We start from the raw sequence: 22,153 nt of genomic DNA on the forward strand, positions 1-22,153 counted from the left end.
TTGCATTTGTTTTATTGATCTTTATTCTATATAATATACCATATGAATATATATATTATGTATATGTATAAATTTTGCGCTTAATATACTCTTGTCTTTTTTTTTCCAAGGGGATTGTATGTATATAAAGTTTCTACAAAATCTATGCGCGTTCCTCTATATGCTAATGCTAAGTTCTGTTCTATGACTAAGTGTTGTGACCTGATACTGATACATACTTAAATCGGTAGCGCCTGATGATGATCAAACCAACGAATTTACCAATCTGAGTGTATATGTATATATATATATATTTTGGCTTTAAATATTGACAATCAAAAATATCTCTGCACATCCCTAACATCGACTTTTTCACTGATATGAGCGGGGAGAACGAACTATAACATAGTGTTAGATTTTTGTGTTTAAGTAAAGCTTACGAAACAAAGAGACAAACATAATCGTATTGCAAAAATGGCGAAAAAAGACACAATGTATAAGAAGGGATGAGGTGGGGGCGATAATTGGCAACAAAATAATCCTTAGAATAAAGCACTAACTCAACGTACTAAAAATATACTTAGGGGCGATAGGATCCACGCAAACGAGGGCATTACGGCAGCTTGTGATAGCGCTCAATATCAGCGCCACGGAAACTAACCTTGCAGACGCACTGCTGACTGGATGTTAGCAGGACAAGGCACTCGCGACAGACCAGATGCCGACAGGTGCGTATCTCGTATGCATACTGACCACTTCGGCAATTAATGCAACAAGGTGGTGATGTCGGTGCGGATACGGCAACCTGTGTAAAACGTGTAATCTTCTGCAACGCTTGCTGGATATCCTGGTCAATGGAAGAAGACGACGTCGAGGTAGATGGCGGCGACTGACGATGAATACTGCTGGCCGTGACTGTGGCACAGGCCGTAGGGTGACTGCTGCTGCTGTGCCGGGCACGCTTGGCGGCCGGCGGTGAGGATGATCCTGAGAAGGCCACCGATGTCGATGACAATGTGGCCGTGGCAGTTACTGTGGATTTGGTCTTGCGTTGCTGATGCAGCTGCTGTTGTTTGTAGACAACTCCGCAGAGTGTCGAGTATGTCCCTGCGGCAGAGGATGACGGCAGCTGTCCAGGATGGCACATGCTGCTGGCAAACTGGGAAGCATGACGACGACGCATTCGCGAACTGCCCAACGAACGGGGTACCGACTTAAAGTGCTCCGAGTGCTCCATCAGGAACTTTTCAATGCGCGCTTTAAGCGCTAGATTCAATATTGCTTTGCGTTGTGAGGTATATTCGAGTCCAGTAAAAGGATCCGATGGCTGGCGTCCCCATTTGGCCTCCTCTTCAGAGTGCTTATCTATGGTGGACTGATCGACCACCTTTCCCGAAGGCAATACAGTGGGAAATATCTAAAAAGATAAAGAAAAAATGTTTTATTAATAATTTAAATGAGTTATTCCCCGAGGTGGGGTCTGGAGGGGATCACGAATGGTTAAGTATATCAATTAGTGATTTAATGTAAAATTTTTTTCTTCTTGGATAGCATTAAGGAACGGCTCAAAATGGATTACAATATTCACTCATTTATCGCCACCTCACGTAATCGTTGAGCACTTTGCAAATAGAGAAAATCAAACACAAAAGATAGAGAAGGAAAACAAGATTATTGCAGGTGTCATCCTTCGTCTTTCCTCCATTTTTCTACTTATTTGCAGTCGGTAGAAAACGAAGATAAAGGAAAGAAAGAGGGCAAAGGGGATTATGTATGCTCTATAGATAGATACACATTTTCTTATTTTCTTTTGTCAAGGTATTTGTGTGTACACATGGTGAATCATCCTAATCGCTTCCCCTACAGTAATCCGCACATAGTATCCCATAGCTCACCATTAATTCCCATGTGATGGAGTCTAGAAACTCCTCTGGTAATTCCAGTGATGACTGTTCCCGCAGTTCGGGTATATGACGTGAGGGTGAACGTTGTCCCTGCGGTTGTTGGGCCTGGTCCCTTTGACCATATGGATCGCTTATCTCACTCCAAATGGTCTTCATCAGTTCGCGATCGGCTTTGTCCAGCGAACGAGCCGGCAGACCCCATATCTGCACTTTACGCAACACTGGCGGACAACGCTCCGTTGCCCGAATCACAATTTTCACACTATTCGTTGTGGCCAATATCTTGTGGGCCGTCTTGAAGAAGAACACCTTCTCGCTCTGTTGCTGGGCAGCCGAGGTACTGCTACGTGAATTGTAGTCACTCTGATAGCAAAATGTTACCGAATCGACGCCCTTGGCCAAGTCACGTACATAAGCGACACGTTCCCAAATGCCATCATATTTTCCGTGCACCTCGAAGCCTGTCGAACGCAGAGATCCCGACGAGTGCCACAGCTTGATAACCTTCATGTCAATTGCCTTTGGGAAATCGAACACTATCTCCACGGGGGGCTTGCATACAGCGAAACACATGAACCCACGCTCCAGCTGCTCCGCATTATCTGCTATGAGATTGGCAGCTGTGTAGCCATCCTCGCAAACTGCATCGCATTCGACAGAAGGCTTTAGTTTTGGATTCAAAAAATTGATTAGGCTGCTCATTGCTTGGTCACGAGCCCCAACAGCCTTTATTATATTCGCACAGAAAATGGCGTCACTGTTGCTTGCTGCTGCTGCCTCCTTCCTGTATCTTACTCACACTCTCAAGCACCAGTGTTGCCAACTTGCAGCCGTGAAACTAGCTAAAAATAAAACAAAATGAAAACGCATTAATTCAAGAATTGCAGATGAAGTTTAATGAACATTAATATTTTCATTTGTCAAATATATATTTGCCTTTAATATATATACCAATTAACTGGAACATGCACTTTAATTACCAATTAATTTGCATATCTTATAAATGGCTAAATGACCAACACTCTTACGCACCACTCGTAATTGTTTTTGCCTATTGTGAATCGCACACAGAAGGTCTCCGTCTTTGTTTACTGCCCAAGGCAAAGCAAAATATTCGTCACTGATTATTGGCTGTTGGTATTGATCAATTGCATTTATTATTCATATTATTTCAACACCAACTTGTTTATTTAGCAGCCAATTTTGATTTTATATACTGCTCCTGCTTTGATTGCTTCACAATTAGAGGTGGAAGGTCTGAACAGTGTTGACAAATGGCTACACTCAAAATTGGCCAACACTGTATAAAATATTTATATCGGAAATAATCGATAGTTTTAGTTTGAAATAATCCGCCCAAGCCACAATAGTGCTGAGTGGGAAAGATTTACAAGTATTTTTTGATTGGGACCATTAATAACATTTTGATTCTGAATTATTTTTCAACCAATTGGTGTTACGAATTATTTCATAAATAATGAGTAACAATGAGTATTACACCTTCATTTTGACTATCTATGATTGAATTCCTGCATTTATAGCCAACTAGTTTTACGATCGTTAATAGCACTTTTATATTATGAAGCATAAAAATAGATTATAGATTAGCATTAATCAAAAACAAAAGCAGCGTGCGAACAGTATGCGATTTGCAGGTGTTAGTATTTAGTCCTTATCGCCAACTTTAGAATGGGCACTTGTCAATGAATGTTGCGGTTTAGTGAGCAGGTGATAAAGCCATTCGGAAGCTATAAAGTGGACCTCCAGCGGGTGCGGCCACTTTAGTTGCGTAGCAAGTGCTTCTAGGCATAGCCATGAGGATTCAGTGCTTTCTCTTCCTGCTTGGCGGGATTTTGGTCACTTCGGCAGTTCATCTGCCAGGAGTCCCAGTCGATTTTAATCTGAGCGACAGTGTATTATCAGCAATAGCCGACGATGTGGCCAAGCAGTTGGAGGAAGGATACATAACCTTGATTAAGACGGGCGTTGAGACTCCCGAATTCAAAAGGATCACCGCTCAATTGGCCCAGTCGCACAGCAAAAAGGATATATTCACCAAGAATATGGTTGATCTAGAGCCTCGTGACAATTTCCTCATGTGCACCGCCTGTCGTTCAACTATGCGTGTCTTCATCCGCACCATCCGTGAAGAGGATGGAGAACTGCATGGCGATGATGCTGGCGATTTGATGAAGTGGTTTGCCCTGGATGTGTGCGATCGCCTCAATCTCCAGACCAAGGAAGTGTGCGAGGGACTGCTTGAGTTCTTCATGCCCACTGTTGAGTATATAATGCGTAACTCGGAAATGGATTCGCAAAGTTTCTGCTCACTCTTTATGGAGTATAGCTTCTGCAATACGGTTAGCAATCCGGACTACAACTGGACCTTGCCTGTGGATACGAGTGGTGGAGCCACTGGACCCAAGTCGAACACACCACTTGAGAGTGCAACTGATTTTAAGATCTGCCAGCTGACTGATATCCATCACGATCCACTTTATGAGGCCGGAAGTCTGGCCTCCTGCGAAGAGCCAATGTGCTGCCAACGCAACAAGGAAACGGTTGAAGGCACCAGTGAGGCAGCTGGCGTTTGGGGTGATTATCGTGACTGCGATTTGCCCTGGAATGTCTTGGAGTCGGCTCTGAGTCATGTAGCTGAAACTCAAAAATGTGATTTTATCTATCAGACGGGCGATGTTGTGGATCATATGGTTTGGGCCACATCTGAGGAGAAGAACAAGGAGGTCCTGACGAAGGTCAGCAATCGCATCACTGAAGTATTCCCCGATGTCCCGGTCTATCCCTGCATTGGTAACCACGAGCCCCATCCACTTAATCTGTAAGTATATTACTTTCTTTGGATATCTTTTCATTTCCTGATCCTTGTTGTTTCTTATTTTATTCACCCAACAGCTTCAGTCCCGAAGGTGTGCCTACTGATGTGAGCACGACTTGGTTGTATGAACATCTCTATGGCATTTGGTCAAAGTGGTTGCCAGAAGAGACCAAAGAGACTATCCTGAAGGGCGGCTATTACACGGTGTCACCACGCAGTGGTTTCCGTATCATTGCTCTCAACAGCAATGACTGCTACACGGATAACTTCTGGCTGTATCACAGTGGAACGGATAAGATTCCCCAATTGCAATGGTTGCACGACACTTTACTAGCTGCCGAGGCAGCCGGCGAGAAGGTGCACATTCTCACCCATATTCCCGCTGGTGATGGCACCTGTTGGTCTGTGTGGGCCAGAGAATACAATCGCTGCATTACCCGTTTCCGTGACACCATCAGTGGCATTTTCAATGGCCATTCCCACAAGGACGAGTTCCTGGTACACTATTCCGACGATGGTTATCCTGTGGGCATTGCCTGGAATGGCGGAGCTTTGACGACATACAGTTACAAGAATCCCAACTATCGCGTTTATGCCGTCAACGAAGAAACCTATGATGTGACCAATCATTACACTTACATCTACAATCTCACTGAGGCCAATTTAAATCCTGATAGGGATCCAGAATGGTTTTTGGAATACGATTTCGTCAGTGCTTTCACCGATGATCTAAGCCCTGCTGGCATTGACAAATTGCTCGAAAACTTTGCCGATAATCCGGAATTAATGCGAAAGGTGAGTTGCCAAATTCCACAATTTCCAAGATTAGATACTTATATGTACATATTTCCGCTTTGGATTAGTATTGGCGCTATCGGGTGACATCGGCTGATCCTCAAGTGAATGGTGGCTGTGATCGCAATTGCCTAGCTGGTTCCCTCTGCCGTGCTGCTGTCAATATTAATGATCGTACTGAACGTTGCGTCGAGCTAAGGGAGCGGCTCTTTATAGCTGTAAGTGCATGAAATTCTTCTTAAATGGATTCGATTTTTTCAGTTTTGGCAAATTTATTTATTCAACAGCTGGACAATGAAGGCTCCGACACTCCAAGTCCCAGCACTCCTAGTCCCTCAACACCAGGTGACGATGATGATGATGACAATGATGGCGGTGGCTCTGCCTCCCTTACCGCTTTAAGCCTTACATCAATCATTGCTTTGGTACTGACCATGCGATTCAGTTTCTAAAAAAATCCAAAAAAAAGAAATGCTCATTACTTTTAAGTATTGTATAATCCATTTTTATGAAAGGGAAAAAGTTCAAAATAAAATATTTTCGCTTATCCCTATCGCCTGACGATAATCTAAATATGCATACATGTTTTGACCACTTATCATTTTAGTCATAGACTTTGCTACACCGACTATTTCAAATTGTTATCAGCTAAATGCCTTGATAGGCCAATATTAGTACAAATTAGTCAATTGGGGATCATAAATGGTAGCAGCTGTCATATATTTTCCTAATTTTCAATATCAATGTTTATGATCAAAGAAATGTTTATGGAATTCTTTTGCACGTGAATCTAAAGGTAAACTAAACGTGCTTGAAATAATCGATTAGATAACATCTGTTGATCCCCCTTTTGCATTTGGTTTTCTTCTTAATTGAGATTAAAATTTCTAATCTTCGAAAATGTAGTCGTAAATCTTTTGCGGTGTTCAGAAGTCCTTCCCACCCACTTTCACCTCTCAATGTCGGTTGTTAATAAAAATCTCTAAACTAATTGTATTAATTATAGGTATCGTAATAGCGCATAATAATAGGTACATATCGCAAAACGATAATGTTTTTTTTTTTTGTTTCTTGCCCAGATAAGCGGAATTTTGGTCTGATATCCCTCTATAAATATGACCCAGATGAACGTGCAACCTTTCAGTATCAGTTCAAGTGCGATTCCGTGATGAAGGTGTTCTGGAACCTCACTCTGGTGGCAGCCAGTTTCCTTGTCTTGAGCAGCGCTCTCATTATACCAGGCATACCGACCAGTCTAACCACCGATGAACGTCTTAATGCCATCATTTCAGGTTAGTTGGTATTATCACACCTCACTCGTTTTGGTGACAGGCTCAAGTGGAGAGCTCTTGAACTTGGGATTTCATTTAATGGTTTTCCTTTGTGTGCTCTCTTGAATAGCTGCCGTGGCCGAGGAGATAAGCCATGAGTACCTTAAGTACCTGAAGACTGGTGTCGAAACGCCGAGATTGCGTGAATTGGCTGACGAATTGGGGAGCACCAAAGATCGTAAGGATATATTCACTGAGTCTCTGGGTGATCTGAGTCGTGCCAATCAATTTCTTACCTGCACCATGTGCAGATCCGTGGTCAATGTAATAGCACGCACTTTTACCTCCCCCGATGGCGAACTGAATGGGCCCAATCGGGATGAGGAAGCCAAGAATGTCATACTGAGTATGGCTGCATATTTTAATATAATGACTGACGATGTTGTCGGTGGCCTATTTGACCTTAATTGGCCCATTTGGGATTACATTTTGAATGAGACCATAGCCGAATCGCGTTCATTTTGCGGCATGTTGCCCTATGAAATCTGTCAGATAGAACAGGGACAATACAATCTCAGTGTGACAATTGTGGGCGATACACCAGCAGAGTCCAACACAGAATTGGCCGAGCGTAGCGACAATGATGTGCTCATTCTTCAATTGACGGACATTCACTACGATCCGGATTACAAGGTTGGAGGTCAAGCCGTTTGCGAAGAACCCATGTGTTGTCGGAATGATCTGCCAGCGGGTGCCAACACAACTGGAGCTGGTGCCTGGGGTGATTATCGCAATTGTGATACACCCAGTTGGCTTATTAGGAATGCCTTTGGGCATATAAGTAGGACTCATAAGTTGGATTGGATCTATCACACGGGCGATGTGCCACCGCATAATATTTGGTCCACCACCAAGCAAGGAAACTTGGACATGCTAACAGAGATTGATGGACTGCTAACAGAAAACTTTCCAAATATCCCTGTCTACTCCTGCCTGGGTAACCATGAACCTCATCCCACAAATGTGTAGGTATATCTCTCTAGATAATAGAAATTGTTAAAGTCTTATGTTTTATTTGTATGCAGTTTCGTTAATGAGAATGATATACCAGCTGAATTGAATGTGGATTGGCTTTACTCACATGTCTGGAGTCTGTGGTCCAAGTGGCTGCCGGCTTCCGCAGAAGAAACTGTTCTCCGTGGCGGGTACTATACAGTCTTGCCTGCTACTGGTCCTCGTATTATTGCTCTAAATAGTATGGATTGCTATCTATTCAACTGGTGGCTCTACTACAATGGTTCACTGGTGCTGGAGCAATTGAATTGGTTCCACGACACATTGCTGGAGGCTGAAAGAAATGGTGAAAAGGTTCATGTCTTGACGCACATTCCCTCAGGCGACGGCGATTGCTGGAAGGTGTGGGCACGGGAATACAATCGCATTGTGGCTCGTTTCTGTAAGACCATAACAGGCATCTTTAACGGCCATACCCACAAGGATGAGATGAATGTCCATTATACGAGTGATAATCATGCTTTTGCTGTATCCTGGAATGGTGGCAGTTTGACCACTTACTCGTATATGAATCCCAATTACCGTCTCTACGAGCTGAGTGCCCAGACCTGGCAAGTGCTGGACCATCATACGTATATTGTTAATCTTACCGAGGCCAATCTCAATCCGGACTCGGATCCCGAATGGCTGGAAGAGTATTCATTCACTAAGGAATTCACCTCAGATACCAGCCCAGCGGGCATTGACAAATTACTAGTAGAGATGGCAGAGAAACCATCCCTCCTGCGGACATTCTGGAAACTCAAGGTGACCAGTGCTGATCCGAAATTGGAGGCTGGTTGTGATAATGCCTGCTTGAGTACAACTCTCTGCCGCATTGCCACAACTAACTATGGGGAGAAGACACGTTGTCGTGAACTGCAGGCCATTCTAGAGGAAAGTGTAAGTGAACCCCCCACCAATTCTCTCCGACAAACAGAACTCTGACAAGAAGTTTTCCATTTCTGTTACAGCTGGCCAATGAAGAAGACGATGATGATGACAATGGCAATGATGATGACAATGGCGGTGGAGCCTCGGCCATTATGGCTTATAGTTTCACCTGTCTTCTGACCATCTGGCTGTCTCTTAGTTTACTCATTTAAGTTTTTCTTCAACTCCTTGCATAACATTTCTAACTTATCGATGGAAATTTATTTATAGCCTTGTGTAGATGTTGTTTTTTCTTTTAATGCTTGTGTGTGCCACTTAATTAGTTCGATTAGCCGCTATCCCATAAAAAAAAATAATGCCATAATACACACATACATACTTATATATATATATATATCTCGACCCATAAAGATTCAACGGAAGGCCAAAAAAAATTCCCATGGCCATAAATATTAGCCCCCAACCAACCAGAGACCAACCATAGACCAACCGAAATAATAAATTCATAATTCTTATTTTCAACACACAGAAGTTTCGATATACATATAATTTCTTAAAATGGTTTATCATTTTCTTTTTTGTTTTCAAAGGGAGGGGGCATTTTTTGGTGAATACTTTTTATGGTTTATTTTGCATCGATTAAGATTAGAATTATGTTGATTTTTTTTTTGTTTTTTGTTTTAAGCGCTACCAATAATAGAGTGCAAGTTGTTAGTTTTATCCTTTTTTTTTTATGATTTTTTTGTTCTTTTGTTTGTTGCTGTGGGGGAAATACCGTTATTTGCTGCTTTTGTACATACATATACACACACATTTACAAGGGGATTGTAAATTTGTCCAATTTTTATTAGTTTTTTTTTTTTTTTGGTTGTTTTAGGTGTCCATCATTCCATCATGGAGTTTCCACACTTTAGAGTGCACACATGAGAGTGGCCACATCGATATCATGCTCATCGGCCTTCCGTATGACGACAGCGGCCTGATTCTGATAACGACCCGTGGACACAAGACGCACACTGGTTACACCACAAAAGATGGCCTGTTCGGGTCCCGGTTCATTGGTGGAGCCACAAACCGAACTGGATTGTTCCATGCCAAAGGCATCTAGGCCAGCAGAGCCACCGATTTCCAAACGATCGGGAAACATATTACACTAAATTGTGGGAAAAGAGTTGGACAATGAGGGTAAATCGCTTTCGGGGTTTCTTTTCACTTACATCATAGTTAACCTTCTGCTGGGCACGCACACTTTTGCCGCCAATTCGCAAATTGGCCAGAGAGACTACAGCCGGAAACAGGGCGGATAGGGTGCAATTGCGGGCTTGTCCGAAATTGGCCATCTTATAGACGGCAGCGGTGTCTTGTACGAGGATATTGCAGGCTAGCGATTAGATAATAGATTCAATATATCAATTAAGCGTGTTTCTCGGTTTAGTTATGGTAAATTTAATTGTTTTGTGGTTTTTCCCATTAGTTTTGGTAAGATAATTCGTTTCAAGTGCTTGGCAACTTCCTGATATTAGCCATAATGGTAATACCAATTGACGTGAGTAAGTTAGTCTTATCAACATAGAAAGTCAAAGACATCTAATTCATTGAGTATTTAAAACTTAGATAACTGAGACTATCGAAAACTACTGGAAATCCTGGCTAGAAAGAGTTGAGTGAGTTCCACTTACGTTGAGTAATCTTATGAAATCGCACATTGGCCACAAAGGAGCCGCGGGCGGGAATGCGATATTGCAATAGAGCTGCATTCTGGCTTGAACGAAAGAATTTCTTATTGCTGATCCGTGGCCTAAAAGTAGGCAATGAAAAAAGAAAATTTTATATTAAATAGTTAGGGAATAGAATTGCTTCTGTTCTACTTATATACCCACCATTGTTTGTAGTTATTGCAAAATTCATAGACACGCTCATCCAGGGCACGATGATGATCCTTAATGCCCGGAAAGTATTCACCATTCAGCTCCCAGCCATCAACAAACTAAGAGAAACCAGTCACCGGAAACACCGTTGTAGTAATGTCATTTAGGTTGAGTTTAATGCAATTAAAGGTCATCTCTTACTCACCGCCATTAGACCACCCGTTTCGCAATTAACATCATAGTGCTTCATTGTAATTTCCACAATTGTGTCTGGCTCACCAATCACATAGAGGCCACAGACTTCGGCGGATGTAGGAGCGACGACGCCGCCAGCAACTCCTGCTACCGCCTCCAATTCACCTGCCACAACTGCAGCTGCCTCAAGCTCGAGTAGTGCTGCCTCTCGATTCAGTGCCGTGCCCAATGGAGATGATGCAGCCGCTGGTGGTGGTGTTAGTTTCTTGAAGATGTAGTCGCCTGCCTCGGAGGCAACATGCATGCAATCTGCATAGATGATATACATAGAGAGAGAGAGAGAGAGAGAGAGAGAGAGGTGTAGTTAATGACCCCGGACCTTCAATACCCGCTGGTCATGCGAAACTGTAACGCAAAACCAATTTGTCTTGGGCAAATTTCAATAAATTGCACGTAGTCCAAGCCAATTGTAACTTGGTTATTGACTGGAGCCATTGTTGTTTGCTCTAACTGTTGGCTTGGGTTTTTCGGGTGGGCGTTAGTATAATAATTGAAAATCCATCCATTCACCATACACTCACTCACACACACACACAACCCACACTCACACACACATCTATCCCCTATATATATGTATGCTTGAACACGCGTTTATGGAGGGATTCATCTCGAGTTTGGAACAATTAATTTATCATGCGCATATTCACTTAATGCTTGACCATCGTTTGGCTGATTTATGGCTACCATTATTAGCTGGATTTCCCTTTCATGACCTTCCCTCCCCCCACCAGTCTGGACCGTTTGGCCACATTGGCATTTTATGAGCATTCCCTGATCCCCTGACCCAAAACAATTATACTAAAGTTTGACTTTTTTTGCTCTCTTTTGTTTTTGGGGTTTGCCTTTACGTTTTTTTTACGTATTCATGTCACATATTCATCATGAGTAGGAGGCTGTTCAGGTGGGAGGTGAGAGGGCAACAAAATGACCACATAAATCCCTTAAATATGGACCACAAGTCCCTCAATTGGATGGGCAAAAACTGTTAACAATTGGCGCCTAATTGTTTATTATGCTGACTAATTGCATTGAATTGCCATTTTTTTTTTGTAATATTAAAAATTAATTTCTATTTATGGAAATTGCTCTCCATAAATGAGGGCAACCAGAAATAACATTTGACCATTAAATGTCAACATTCAATTTTTCTATTTACTTGCCCAAAGGTTTTTACCTATTCTTTACACTTTACTTTTTTCCCCCTACTCTTTGTTCTATTTTTAACTCTATTATTGTGTGGTAACTAATATTACATTTCATTTCACAATGGAAACCATATTTGAGTTGCGTTTTCATGGCCAAGGGCAATAAAATGGCGAGAAAATAACAAAGCAAATAAAAAAAACTATAGCAACATTAATTGTAATTGAGTTTTATTATGAAATTTAAACTTAAAATCGAATGGAATAATTCTCTTTTGCAAAGCTCATAAACTAATTTGTGCAACCTTTTGAAAAAGTAAGTCATAATAGTCCATCTATCAAGGATTTGATTATGCCAATCGATGATGCTGGCCAGGGCTTCCTGACCCTTGATAACCACAATTGACCCCCCCTCCTAACAATCGCCTCTTTCTCCTACCAATTATATAATTGCCTAAAGTTTGCCTCTGTCAACTTTTTACTTTCCGTTGCTTTGGGCTATAAATAAAAGTAATTATAAATAAGCGCAGCTCACAGATCATCTTGTGTAACTTTTCGAATGGCCATGGTTCATCTCAAGTCGTGCGGTTACTCTTGGCAATAAATATTTCTTGTATATTTATCTTCAAGAGGGTCATAACTATGGTTAAATTTAATTTGAAAATCGAAAAGAAAAATATTTTACCAATTTTTCTTATGAATTTTTAATAAAGTTTCTATTCATTGGAATTTCAACATGAATACATTTATTTACTACTGTGTAGCCAAAATAACAAAAAAATACAAAAATACTTTATGCTTGTTGTTTTGGCTTGGCTTTTTGCTCAGTTGGCCAAGAGTCAAGTGCACTTTGCGTTTTACGATTGAATAATTTTGCAAAATCGTATTTGGCTAATAAATTTTACTGCTCCAATGAATCTTGGATTGATAGATAATAAGTAGTAAGTATTATCCTTTTTTTTGCTAAAAAGAACTTGAGAACTTTGAGAAGCAATCTCAAATACAATTTACTTTGACTAAGAGCGAGAGAGTGAGAGTCTGAGAAACGTTTTAAACTCTGTCACGAGGTCGCTAAAGTGCATCCGCATCCTCTGTCAACCAAAGAGCCAAAGGCACTTGACTCAAAACTTTTCGTTGCAGCTCAACGGAAACTTTGCGGTCATATGTAGAATGTGTGAGTGTGTGTATGCTGTGTGTGTGTGTGTACGAACTTACCTGAGATTGTGTGCACATTGTAGGGCATTGCCGGATTGTTTGGATACAGCTCAAAAGAACGCTTCACTGTGGGCCAGGCCTGCGAGAGAAATCCAAGAAGTGCAAACAAAAAGGTTATCGGCTTAGCATCAAGCAAACTCAATTCAATGACTTTTCGATCAATATTTAACCATTTTTTGATACTCAATCACTGAGATAGAGAACAAGAATAAAATATATATTTTTTTGATTTAGTTTATTCAAGACCCCGTAATAAACACATCTCGGAGTATTTTCGTCTAATAAAAACAGAAAAATCTCATCAGCCACAGGCCTATTCACTTTTTTGAATGGCATTTTAAGCGTTCAGCCACCATGTCCCAGTATTCAAGCCATACAAAAGATAAACATTTTGTAAAAAAAAAAAACAAAAATAAACAGAAGAGAACAAAAAACACACAGGCAACGCCAAACGACTGAGCGATAAAATCAGTGGGTTGTCCGTGGGGCTAATAACAGCTTTTTCTAACCGCAATGGTCAACACTTGTTTACAGCGGGCTATGGCGAGTATAGAATTCCATTTCATTCACTATATGTCTGGTTGTTTTTTTTTTCTTCTCTTCTTTTTTTTTTTTTAATTTGGGGTCAATGTATAGCATATACAATAGTTAATGTAGCACTTAAACGGACCACCATTGCAGAATAATTCTAGTTTTAATTAAACGACCCACACACAGAGAGACACACACACACGATTGGCCAATAATCCAAATGGTGGCAGATGACGCTTTGCTGTCGAACGCTATTGGAATTTTAAGTATGACAAATTGATTGTTCAAAAGTGCCCCTTAAAAGTTATCAAAAGAAAAGGCAAGAAAGAAAGAAGAAAGTGGAAAAAACCCCGAAAAAAACGAACTTTTTAAATCATCTCAAAAAGGGTTACATTTTTGTGTGAAGTTAACTTTTGACAGTCCCTTGTCCGAAATGGGGGGAGGAGATGTACCGTATAATCTATAAATAAATATATTCGAAATAGGCATCAAAATTAAAATTGATTTGGCATTTAGGCCATTTTAAATTTCACAATGTTTTATATTTAGTATTCCAGTCAATAGTCAATGGCTAAGTCAGTTGGTCAGTCAAAAATGAAAATTTTTAAAATTAATTAACTACTAAAAATAACTGTTGCAAAATATTTCATTTAAATTTAACATTAGCAAAACAATTTAATTGAAATTCATTTGCCTAAAAGTATTTTTAGGCTCTGGAAAGTATGCTACATTTTTTGCTTCTTAATTTTTTTTATTTGATGGACAGAATCTGAAAGGAAATTACATGACATTTAAAAGCAAGTGAATTAATTAGCACAACTTTGGAATTACATTTTTGTTTTTAAATGTTTCTCATTTAATTCATTTGATTGGAAAGTTAGGAACAGATTTTTCCTTTTACCCAAGCAGCAGACTTTTGCTTGGAAAGGGAAAGGAAGGTCTGTTTTGCCTCGAAAATACATTTGGAAAACTTACTAAATGGAAGGTTCTCAATACAATGACCAACTCAAAACTTAAAAAAACATATTAGAACTAGTCGTTAACATTCTGAACATCTCCTTAAGTCAGATTTAAAGTAAATGTTACGACTGAATATGACTCTAACATGATTCTTTTTATAGATCCCAATAAATGTTTTTTCAATAAAATCATAAAATACTTTAGGAATCAAAAGAGTCATTCACTTGTCTTTTAACATTTGTCAAGTAAACTTTAAATATTGTTTCATATAAAAAGGGTATCTTTAAAAACGACTTCCGTATTAGACTTAGCAATTTCTATGATTGATTAGAGGTAACTTTTCCCAGAATACGTTTCTCTGCCTGTCTCTCTCTCTTGTTTTCCTCGCCTGCTTTCAACATGTTAATTGAAATCGCCAGGGTGGAAAGCCGAGCCGCTTCTTACCGCATTCTATTAGAGATTGATAAATGGTGACACTGTTGGCCGTCAGCCAAAATAATTGTATTTGCGTATAAAATTTTTTGTTTTGCTTTGTGTTTTTCTTACTAACTTTTGGTCAATTGTTTACGCAACACTCTAAAAAAGCCCATCAAAGGCGATTTAGGTTCGGTTTTAACGAGCTGGAACCGGGGATACTAGCATTATGAAACTGTCAATTAGAGCCAGCTTTACTTACATGCTATACATATACTCAATACGGGCATAACTTTAAGGCCACAAAAAAAAAAAAAAAAAAAGGACTCATCCAGCCTTCAATATCCCCAAGTGACGTCATAAATCTTCAGTCAAACGCCTCCGCATTTTGAGGCATTGAGAAGTCGCAATGTTATCGGCGGCATTCGTCAAAAGTTTCATCGTCTTTGGGTAACTGTCAACAGCCAGTAAATAAATAATAAACATGATCCCTTTGAACACACTTGAGCCAAAGTTCATTTGCATAATAACATGGCCGATTCTTTGGTTTGGTTTGGTGTCGTTTGGTTTGGTTTCGGGATCTCGCAGCTGGCAATGGGCATTCAATGCTTTTGCTTTGTTAAACCAAATGAATTAGAAAGTTTTTCCTTAGCCCCAGCTGTGGCAGCTGGCTGCTTCATGGAGATTTATTGATAGAGATATAACTGCTAGCCCAAACAACAACATTTAAAATACTTTTACAAGGGTTTTTCTGACAACAATTTACATTTTTCTCATAAAAGTTGTCAAGGTAATCAGGGATAAACAGCAAGATGTATCCTTAGATAGAGTTTGTTTACAATATTCTCAAAATAATATAATTAAGAGAATTCTTGAGATTATTTTTCTATATTTCCTACACACGAGTGTAGAAATTTTCATGATGTTTCTTTAACTTTTTATTGTTTTGAGTAATTTTATTCACACTTTGTTGAATCGTTTGCATTGATTGATGAATTCTGTTGTAAATAAACAATTTTTAAATTGAATTTTTTGCTTTGTTTGGCTCCTGTGAAAATTATGAGTTTTCAAGGTCACATTGTAGGCGTGAAAGGTGGGGCTGCTTCTGGGTATTCTTTCAGTTCCTTGGATTGGCGATAATTAGCCAAAATATATGCATAACATGTCCCCCACATTCTGCCGGAGAGGTGCTTTAAATATTTTGTGACTTAATTAAAACGACACCGGGACATACAAAACACCTACACGGCGAAGGAAGCCCCTTCAAATATTGACTTTGGCTCAAGTCAAAAGATTTCTTGGCGTTAATCTGTGAGATTGGAGCAAATATTTGCCTGCTGGCATCCTCATCATCAAACAATGTGGATGAGTTATCTAACAATTGTGATTAAGAACTTAATCATTTAGTTATGTAAGAAGCAGGAAATGTGCTCTTAAAGTTTCATCATGAATAAATGATGGGTCATGCAATAAGCTGGCAGGCTGGCCAACGAAAAGTGACCATCAAAGCAACCAACAAACATTGTAAGAGCAACAGGCTGCAATCGAATTCGTATACAAATACAAATACAATTCTTGGCCATTTTGTGAAGGACCATTAAATATTTAGAAGCATTTATTGCCAGCGAAAATTGTTTGCTTTACTGCATAAATTTCTGGTTTGGTATTGAAAGGCTAAACCAATCTTTTTGAAAATATGCAGATATGAAATACTCATCGTTTGGCAAAAGGATTCCAGGCTAATGCCTCACAAAACTGATTGGCTTAAATATGCGCATAATGCCGTATATACTGATGGAATATTATGGCATAAGTATGTATGTATGTATGTATATAAAGTGCTGCTTGTCCCTATGTGGAGGGGAGATGAAAAAAGCTCTTAAGTAAGTCAAAATGAAAGACATTGAATTATACTGACATTGAGATTGAAAGGTTGAGTCTCAACTTGGTTTGTAAATTAAATACATCATTAATTATTTTTCAACAATTATTATTATGTCTGAAAAACCTTGCTTTAAAACCAAATCTGTTTGAATTCCTAAAATCAAAGCTCTGTTGTTCTAATTGAATCCATTTAATGTACAATTATCTAAATTTACACTTGCAATTTGTGTGCTCATTCTGCAGCTGTCAGCATGAATTCCCAATTGTAATTGAAAAAGTTTGAAATTTGTTTTAAGCGCATTATCTGAAATATTCAATTGTTGGCATTAATCTCGCCAAAATAATTTGATTATGCATACGCCTCATTGGTCTCATTGGGGTGGGGTAAGGGGTTTCCAGATATAGCTTTTATCCTTGCTTCAGGCTAAATAATATAACACATACATTTATATACAAAGTATTTAATTAATTTTGCCGAAAAGTTAAATGAACTGTAAAATGCAATTCAATTCATACATATACATACATACATATAAATCCAAAGCAGCCTCAAAGTAGGCAACAAAATTGCAACCGTGAAGAGACCACAAATTACAGTGAGAGTTCCCAATTTGAATGAGAATCTAAATGAAAAGCTAATTAACACTCCCACACACACACACACATACACACACACTTGTACTTGTATTTAAGATAGTTTGCGGAAATTTGTGGTTCATTTATTTTATGTCACGTTAACTTGAACAACCAATTGCAATTTGTTGAATGTTCATTTTCAATGCGAAACTTTATTACTAGATTGGAAATTACTCCCACCAACAACTGAGATTTTCTTAGCCATATACAAGAGGCATTTACATGCAAAGTAAAGTGCACACTCGTGACAGTGACACAAGGACATATTCACATATCCATCCTTATCTATCCCTTTTTTATATTGAATAAAATTTCAAGTAAAAGTATTGAACTTTCTACACATAAATTTGCATGCAAAATGATTGCAGCGTCTGCGATAACATGACACACGAGAAATATTTATTTTAGGAACACAGCTGATAAATTTAAAGGTAGATTAAAAGTTTTCTAATAAATAATTAACCCTTTTTTGTGTCATTAGTCTTAATTTGCCAAGTCAAGGGGGGAGATAATTAAAAAGAACTGAAAAGTTCAAACTTGAAGAACAAGTAGCAAAAACTGAACTTCAATTTCTCTTTTTTGGGTGTTTGACATCTTAAAATTTGTCAACTTTGGGCCGCAGTAATAAGACCAAGCTGTGGTCCGATAAGGAAAAGGTCATGTTCTTAAATTCTTATCCATAATCAAAGTGTTAGAGATCAAATGCTTAACTGTTATCTGCTATAAACAAAGACCTACTAAAATTTAACAAAACATCCCATCGTTTAACTATTTTTGACTGAAAATGTCAAACTCCTTCGTTAAGGTGTTGTGTCCTTGCTTTAAATGCGGGTGTCTTTGCTCCTTTTTTTTTTTTTTGTTACAAACTCTTTTCTTGTCTGACATCAGGTGAATTTATTGTCTAATGTTTAATTTATAAATTCTATATTTGTCCAATTAGAGTGTTGACATTTATCTTTTAATTGGATACTACATATAAATCTATGTATGTATGTGTATGGGAGAGAAGAACAAAGCTGTCACTGGCAGAGTCAAAGACTTATGGGTTGCGGGTTGGTTGGTTACTTTTAAGAAAAACGATGTGTCCCAGTGTCGTGGCTTAAATGGCTGCAAAGTGCCAAAGTGTTGATGTTAACATGCCGCATTAAGCACGCATCAAGTGCAGTGTGGGCGTAAGAGTGGGTGGGAGAGGTGGAGGGGTGACAGGCGGGCGGGTACAATCTTCTTTGAGTGAATGACTGACGAGAAAACTGGGACCAAACACAATGAATGGCCGTCATTTGCAGAGTGCAGCAGTTGCAGTTGCGGCTCTATTGGTGAGAAATTTTCCAGGTTTTCCTTCTCACACACACACACAGCCCGACACACAGCCTGCCAGGAATGAAAGGATACTCGGCCTGTTTGCTTTACACTTGAAATAGCTTTAGCTTTGTAAAATGGCAAGTGGGAAATTAGCATTTATCCTTGGCTCTCCCAAGTAGCAATAACAAGACAATATTTCACCTGAGCAAACACTTGGAGAATGTGATTGATAGTTTGTTGTGGATTGCAGTTAAGTTTCCATTGCAAAACTGACTTTAATTTGATAGTTATATTAATTCCGAGAAGACCCCCTTGGGCTATAAGTATAGTCCCTTAAATGATTATCAAATTATATGAAAGGATCTTCAAAAATATTCATATTCAATTACAATTAAATATTAAACATGTGTGTAGAAGGGGAGGGGAAATATAAAAAGGGGTGGTAGTTATAGTGTATATATATATATCAAACCAACTTTTCAAATTCAATTTATATTCTATTTTTAAACTGTTTCAGACCGCAATAAATTCCTCTTTATTTATTTATAAGTATATTTATTATCTATAGGTAATTAATTCAAGTAATTCTATTTCAGTCTGAGCTTAATCTGTAGATTTATCTATACTAAAAATATCATCCATAATCCACTTTTAATAGGAATCAAATTTCTCTTGTAGTTGGCCTTTGAAATGTTAACTGAATGACTAAAACTCATTACCTGATTGACATTTGAAATGTCGAAACTTTGAACCCACGTCTACAACTTGTACTCATTCCGGAAAACTAAAGTAAACAGACACATACACTACACACAGGAAGAAAGAAGAAGAAGAAGAAGAGGAGAAAAAAAACATAAATTGATTTCCAAACAAATTATAATCACTGTCCGAGTCCGATGCCATGTTCCCTGTAATCTCGTCCAGCATATGTAATTTGAGCCTAATGAATGCAATCTGTTCTCACACACACACACACACACAGACAGGCCCAAAAACTGGGTAAAATCCAAAGCCAAATAAAAATAACCCAACAAAAAAAGGAGAGAAAAACAAATTGCAAGAGAAATTTCTTCCCAAAAAACTTTGCTAATAAAAGCGACACACATTGGCCTCATCAATCGTTTGGAATCAGGCCAGAAGAGCCAGTATGGCTCGAAATTAAATCAAGCCATTAAAACATAAGTCGAAACAAAAGTTAACCCAACTTGTTGATCGAATTACAAGCGCGTGTCCCATAGACTCCAGGTCCCCCCATTCCCCGTCCGCAGTTACTCACCTGAACACCCAGCACAATCATGGACAAGTAGAGATAAACGACAAGCTTCATGCCGGCGGCTTCCGTGTAACTTTCGGGCGTGAAATTGCCAATTGCCAGTTAGAATAGAATTTGGGATTTAGGGTTTTTCAATTAGCCGACGGTCGGGCGAAAACTGTTTTTGTTCTTGTTGTTCTTTATTTTGCTGTTATGTGTGAGGGTCGCGTGTGGGTGGGCAGGCAAACCTTTTAAGAGTTCTGAACAGTGTCCGGTTTTTGCCTTTGGTTTTTTCGTCGATGGTTCTAATCTGATTTTCGAGATTAGCGTGGATATCACGCAGGCAATATTTCTATTAAAGCCCGAGAATTGACGACAAAGGCACGCGACTAGAGCGCACCACTTCTTCTACTTCTTCTGCTTCTTCTTCGGGCAAATCAAAACCGGAGGAAACAAAAAACCGTTACACCATCAACCACTAACGGAAAGGAAACAAACGAATCAACGACCACGGAGAAAGTCTAATGAAATGATGTGAACTTGGAATGCAATTGCGCGATATCCGTTTCGAAAAAGAGAACGAGACGTCAACTCTGCCGCACAACGACAGAATGTTGGCCCTTATCAGCGGCGCATTTCCTTTTATAGCCAGAACTCGGTCGGAGGGGGAGGACATTGAGTCCTCCACATTCGCTTTCAATTCTCCCTCGTACATACAGTGGGTTCGGTTGCATACAACTGAGCATAACTCTATTGTTTTGTGCTGTGAATTGGCCACAAAGTTGAAATGTGACTAAATGAGAGACTGAAATTTTTAAATTATTTCTCTAGCATCTGTGTGTTTTTTTTATTAGAATTTGAGTTAAACAGTTTAAAACAGTGCAAAACTCAACACGCTAAGCTTTCGGATTCGATTTGGGCGGGGGAAAAGTTCAGCTATAGCATTGCCAACATGGCGTATGAGAAATAGCTTTTCCTTAAAGCTTTTCACAACAACGTATTTTTCAAATCGCTTCCTATTTCAAGCCTATATCTAGAGATGGAGCCACTGCCACGGGTATTGGCACATTTCGTGGATGATTCATATCGTTGCGATCATAATAACCGGCCAGATGTTCACCAGGCACATGATATAGACCATAATGTAGGCCACTATTGGCCACCTGCAGGAAAAAAAAACAGAAGAGAGTTAAATTAAGTCCCTTTCGGCTCCAATTTCCAACTCACCCGCTTCAGACCATTGATGGAGGCCAAGAGCAAGGCCATTTTGGCCAACAACAAGGCCTTGCCACTCACAATGGATAGCATTTGAAAACCCATGGGCACCAGCACAGCACCCAAAGCAGTCACCCCGAACATCATGGTGATGATCATATTGAAACGATGTCGTCGTAGCCTTGCACTGCCCACCACATTGCTTGTGGGTGAATCGTTTTCTATTAATGAAACAATTTTGAATGGCGAAAGTCATTTGTCAATTGCGGGTGAGTGAAAGTAAGTATCTCCCCTCTTCTTACCACTTCTCAAGTAACGTTCAGTTAACTTGGCTAGATTGATTTGCAGCGTGTGAGTGGTTAGACCTTTGGCCAAACTCTTTGCCAATTGATCAAACCAAGTAAGATGTTTAAGTGATCTACTCGAATTCTCATCCTCAGGCACTTGCATCTTGAGGGCATTTGGCAGGGCTTTCAGCATTACTCCCTCATAGAGGGGTATCACATCGGCAGACATCACTTTGTCAAAGGTGCTCAAGGAACGCGTTCGAAAACAAGACCACAAACTAGAGGATGTTCGATAGCACTGGCCCATATCATGTCGCAGCTGCTTCAACTGGGCTATCCAAGAGATTTGAGTATCCGTTTCAGGTTGTGTAGAATTGCCTAGAGCCACATGCAATAGAAGGCTTACAAGCACTAGAAATAAACTCGTATTCACTTGCATTCTGAACGCTCCAAGGTCTAA

General features: G+C 39.6%; 5 protein-coding genes across 5 annotated transcripts; 2 read left to right on the forward strand and 3 right to left on the reverse strand.

Annotated features, from left to right (window-relative positions):
- Positions 1-256: 256 nt before the first annotated feature.
- On the reverse strand, positions 257-3,148 carry LOC137582772 (RING finger protein 37). The gene is made up of 3 exons (XM_068297448.1): positions 2,916-3,148; positions 1,875-2,725; positions 257-1,396 (listed from the first exon to the last, which is right to left on the reverse strand). The coding sequence occupies exons 2-3, from the start codon at positions 2,583-2,585 to the stop codon at positions 593-595; spliced, it is 1,515 nt and encodes a 504-aa protein (XP_068153549.1). The 5' UTR covers positions 2,586-2,725; positions 2,916-3,148; the 3' UTR covers positions 257-592.
- Positions 3,149-3,650: 502 nt separating this feature from the next.
- LOC137582133 (sphingomyelin phosphodiesterase 1) lies at positions 3,651-6,095 on the forward strand. Its single transcript, XM_068296577.1, has 4 exons — positions 3,651-4,722; positions 4,797-5,514; positions 5,583-5,732; positions 5,802-6,095. Exons 1-4 carry the CDS (start codon positions 3,698-3,700, stop codon positions 5,964-5,966), a joined length of 2,058 nt encoding a protein of 685 aa, XP_068152678.1. The 5' UTR covers positions 3,651-3,697; the 3' UTR covers positions 5,967-6,095.
- A 587-nt stretch (positions 6,096-6,682) lies between these two features.
- Positions 6,683-9,263, forward strand: LOC137582058 (sphingomyelin phosphodiesterase 1). Its single transcript, XM_068296487.1, has 4 exons — positions 6,683-6,806; positions 6,916-7,810; positions 7,871-8,741; positions 8,813-9,263. The coding sequence occupies exons 1-4, from the start codon at positions 6,683-6,685 to the stop codon at positions 8,942-8,944; spliced, it is 2,022 nt and encodes a 673-aa protein (XP_068152588.1). The 3' UTR covers positions 8,945-9,263.
- Positions 9,228-20,791, reverse strand: LOC137582323 (corticotropin-releasing factor-binding protein). Its single transcript, XM_068296810.1, has 7 exons — positions 20,216-20,791; positions 13,213-13,291; positions 10,806-11,104; positions 10,613-10,719; positions 10,412-10,530; positions 9,950-10,113; positions 9,228-9,885 (listed from the first exon to the last, which is right to left on the reverse strand). Exons 1-7 carry the CDS (start codon positions 20,264-20,266, stop codon positions 9,643-9,645), a joined length of 1,062 nt encoding a protein of 353 aa, XP_068152911.1. The 5' UTR covers positions 20,267-20,791; the 3' UTR covers positions 9,228-9,642.
- Positions 20,792-21,207: 416 nt separating this feature from the next.
- Osi23 (DUF1676 domain-containing protein Osi23) lies at positions 21,208-22,132 on the reverse strand. The gene is made up of 3 exons (XM_068296490.1): positions 21,709-22,132; positions 21,419-21,627; positions 21,208-21,354 (listed from the first exon to the last, which is right to left on the reverse strand). The coding sequence occupies exons 1-3, from the start codon at positions 22,130-22,132 to the stop codon at positions 21,208-21,210; spliced, it is 780 nt and encodes a 259-aa protein (XP_068152591.1).
- Positions 22,133-22,153: the final 21 nt, after the last annotated feature.

Source organism: Drosophila tropicalis, unplaced genomic scaffold (genome assembly GCF_018151085.1).
Source record: "Drosophila tropicalis isolate 14030-0801.00 unplaced genomic scaffold, ASM1815108v1 contig_859, whole genome shotgun sequence".
Lineage (NCBI taxonomy): Eukaryota > Metazoa > Arthropoda > Insecta > Diptera > Drosophilidae > Drosophila > Drosophila tropicalis.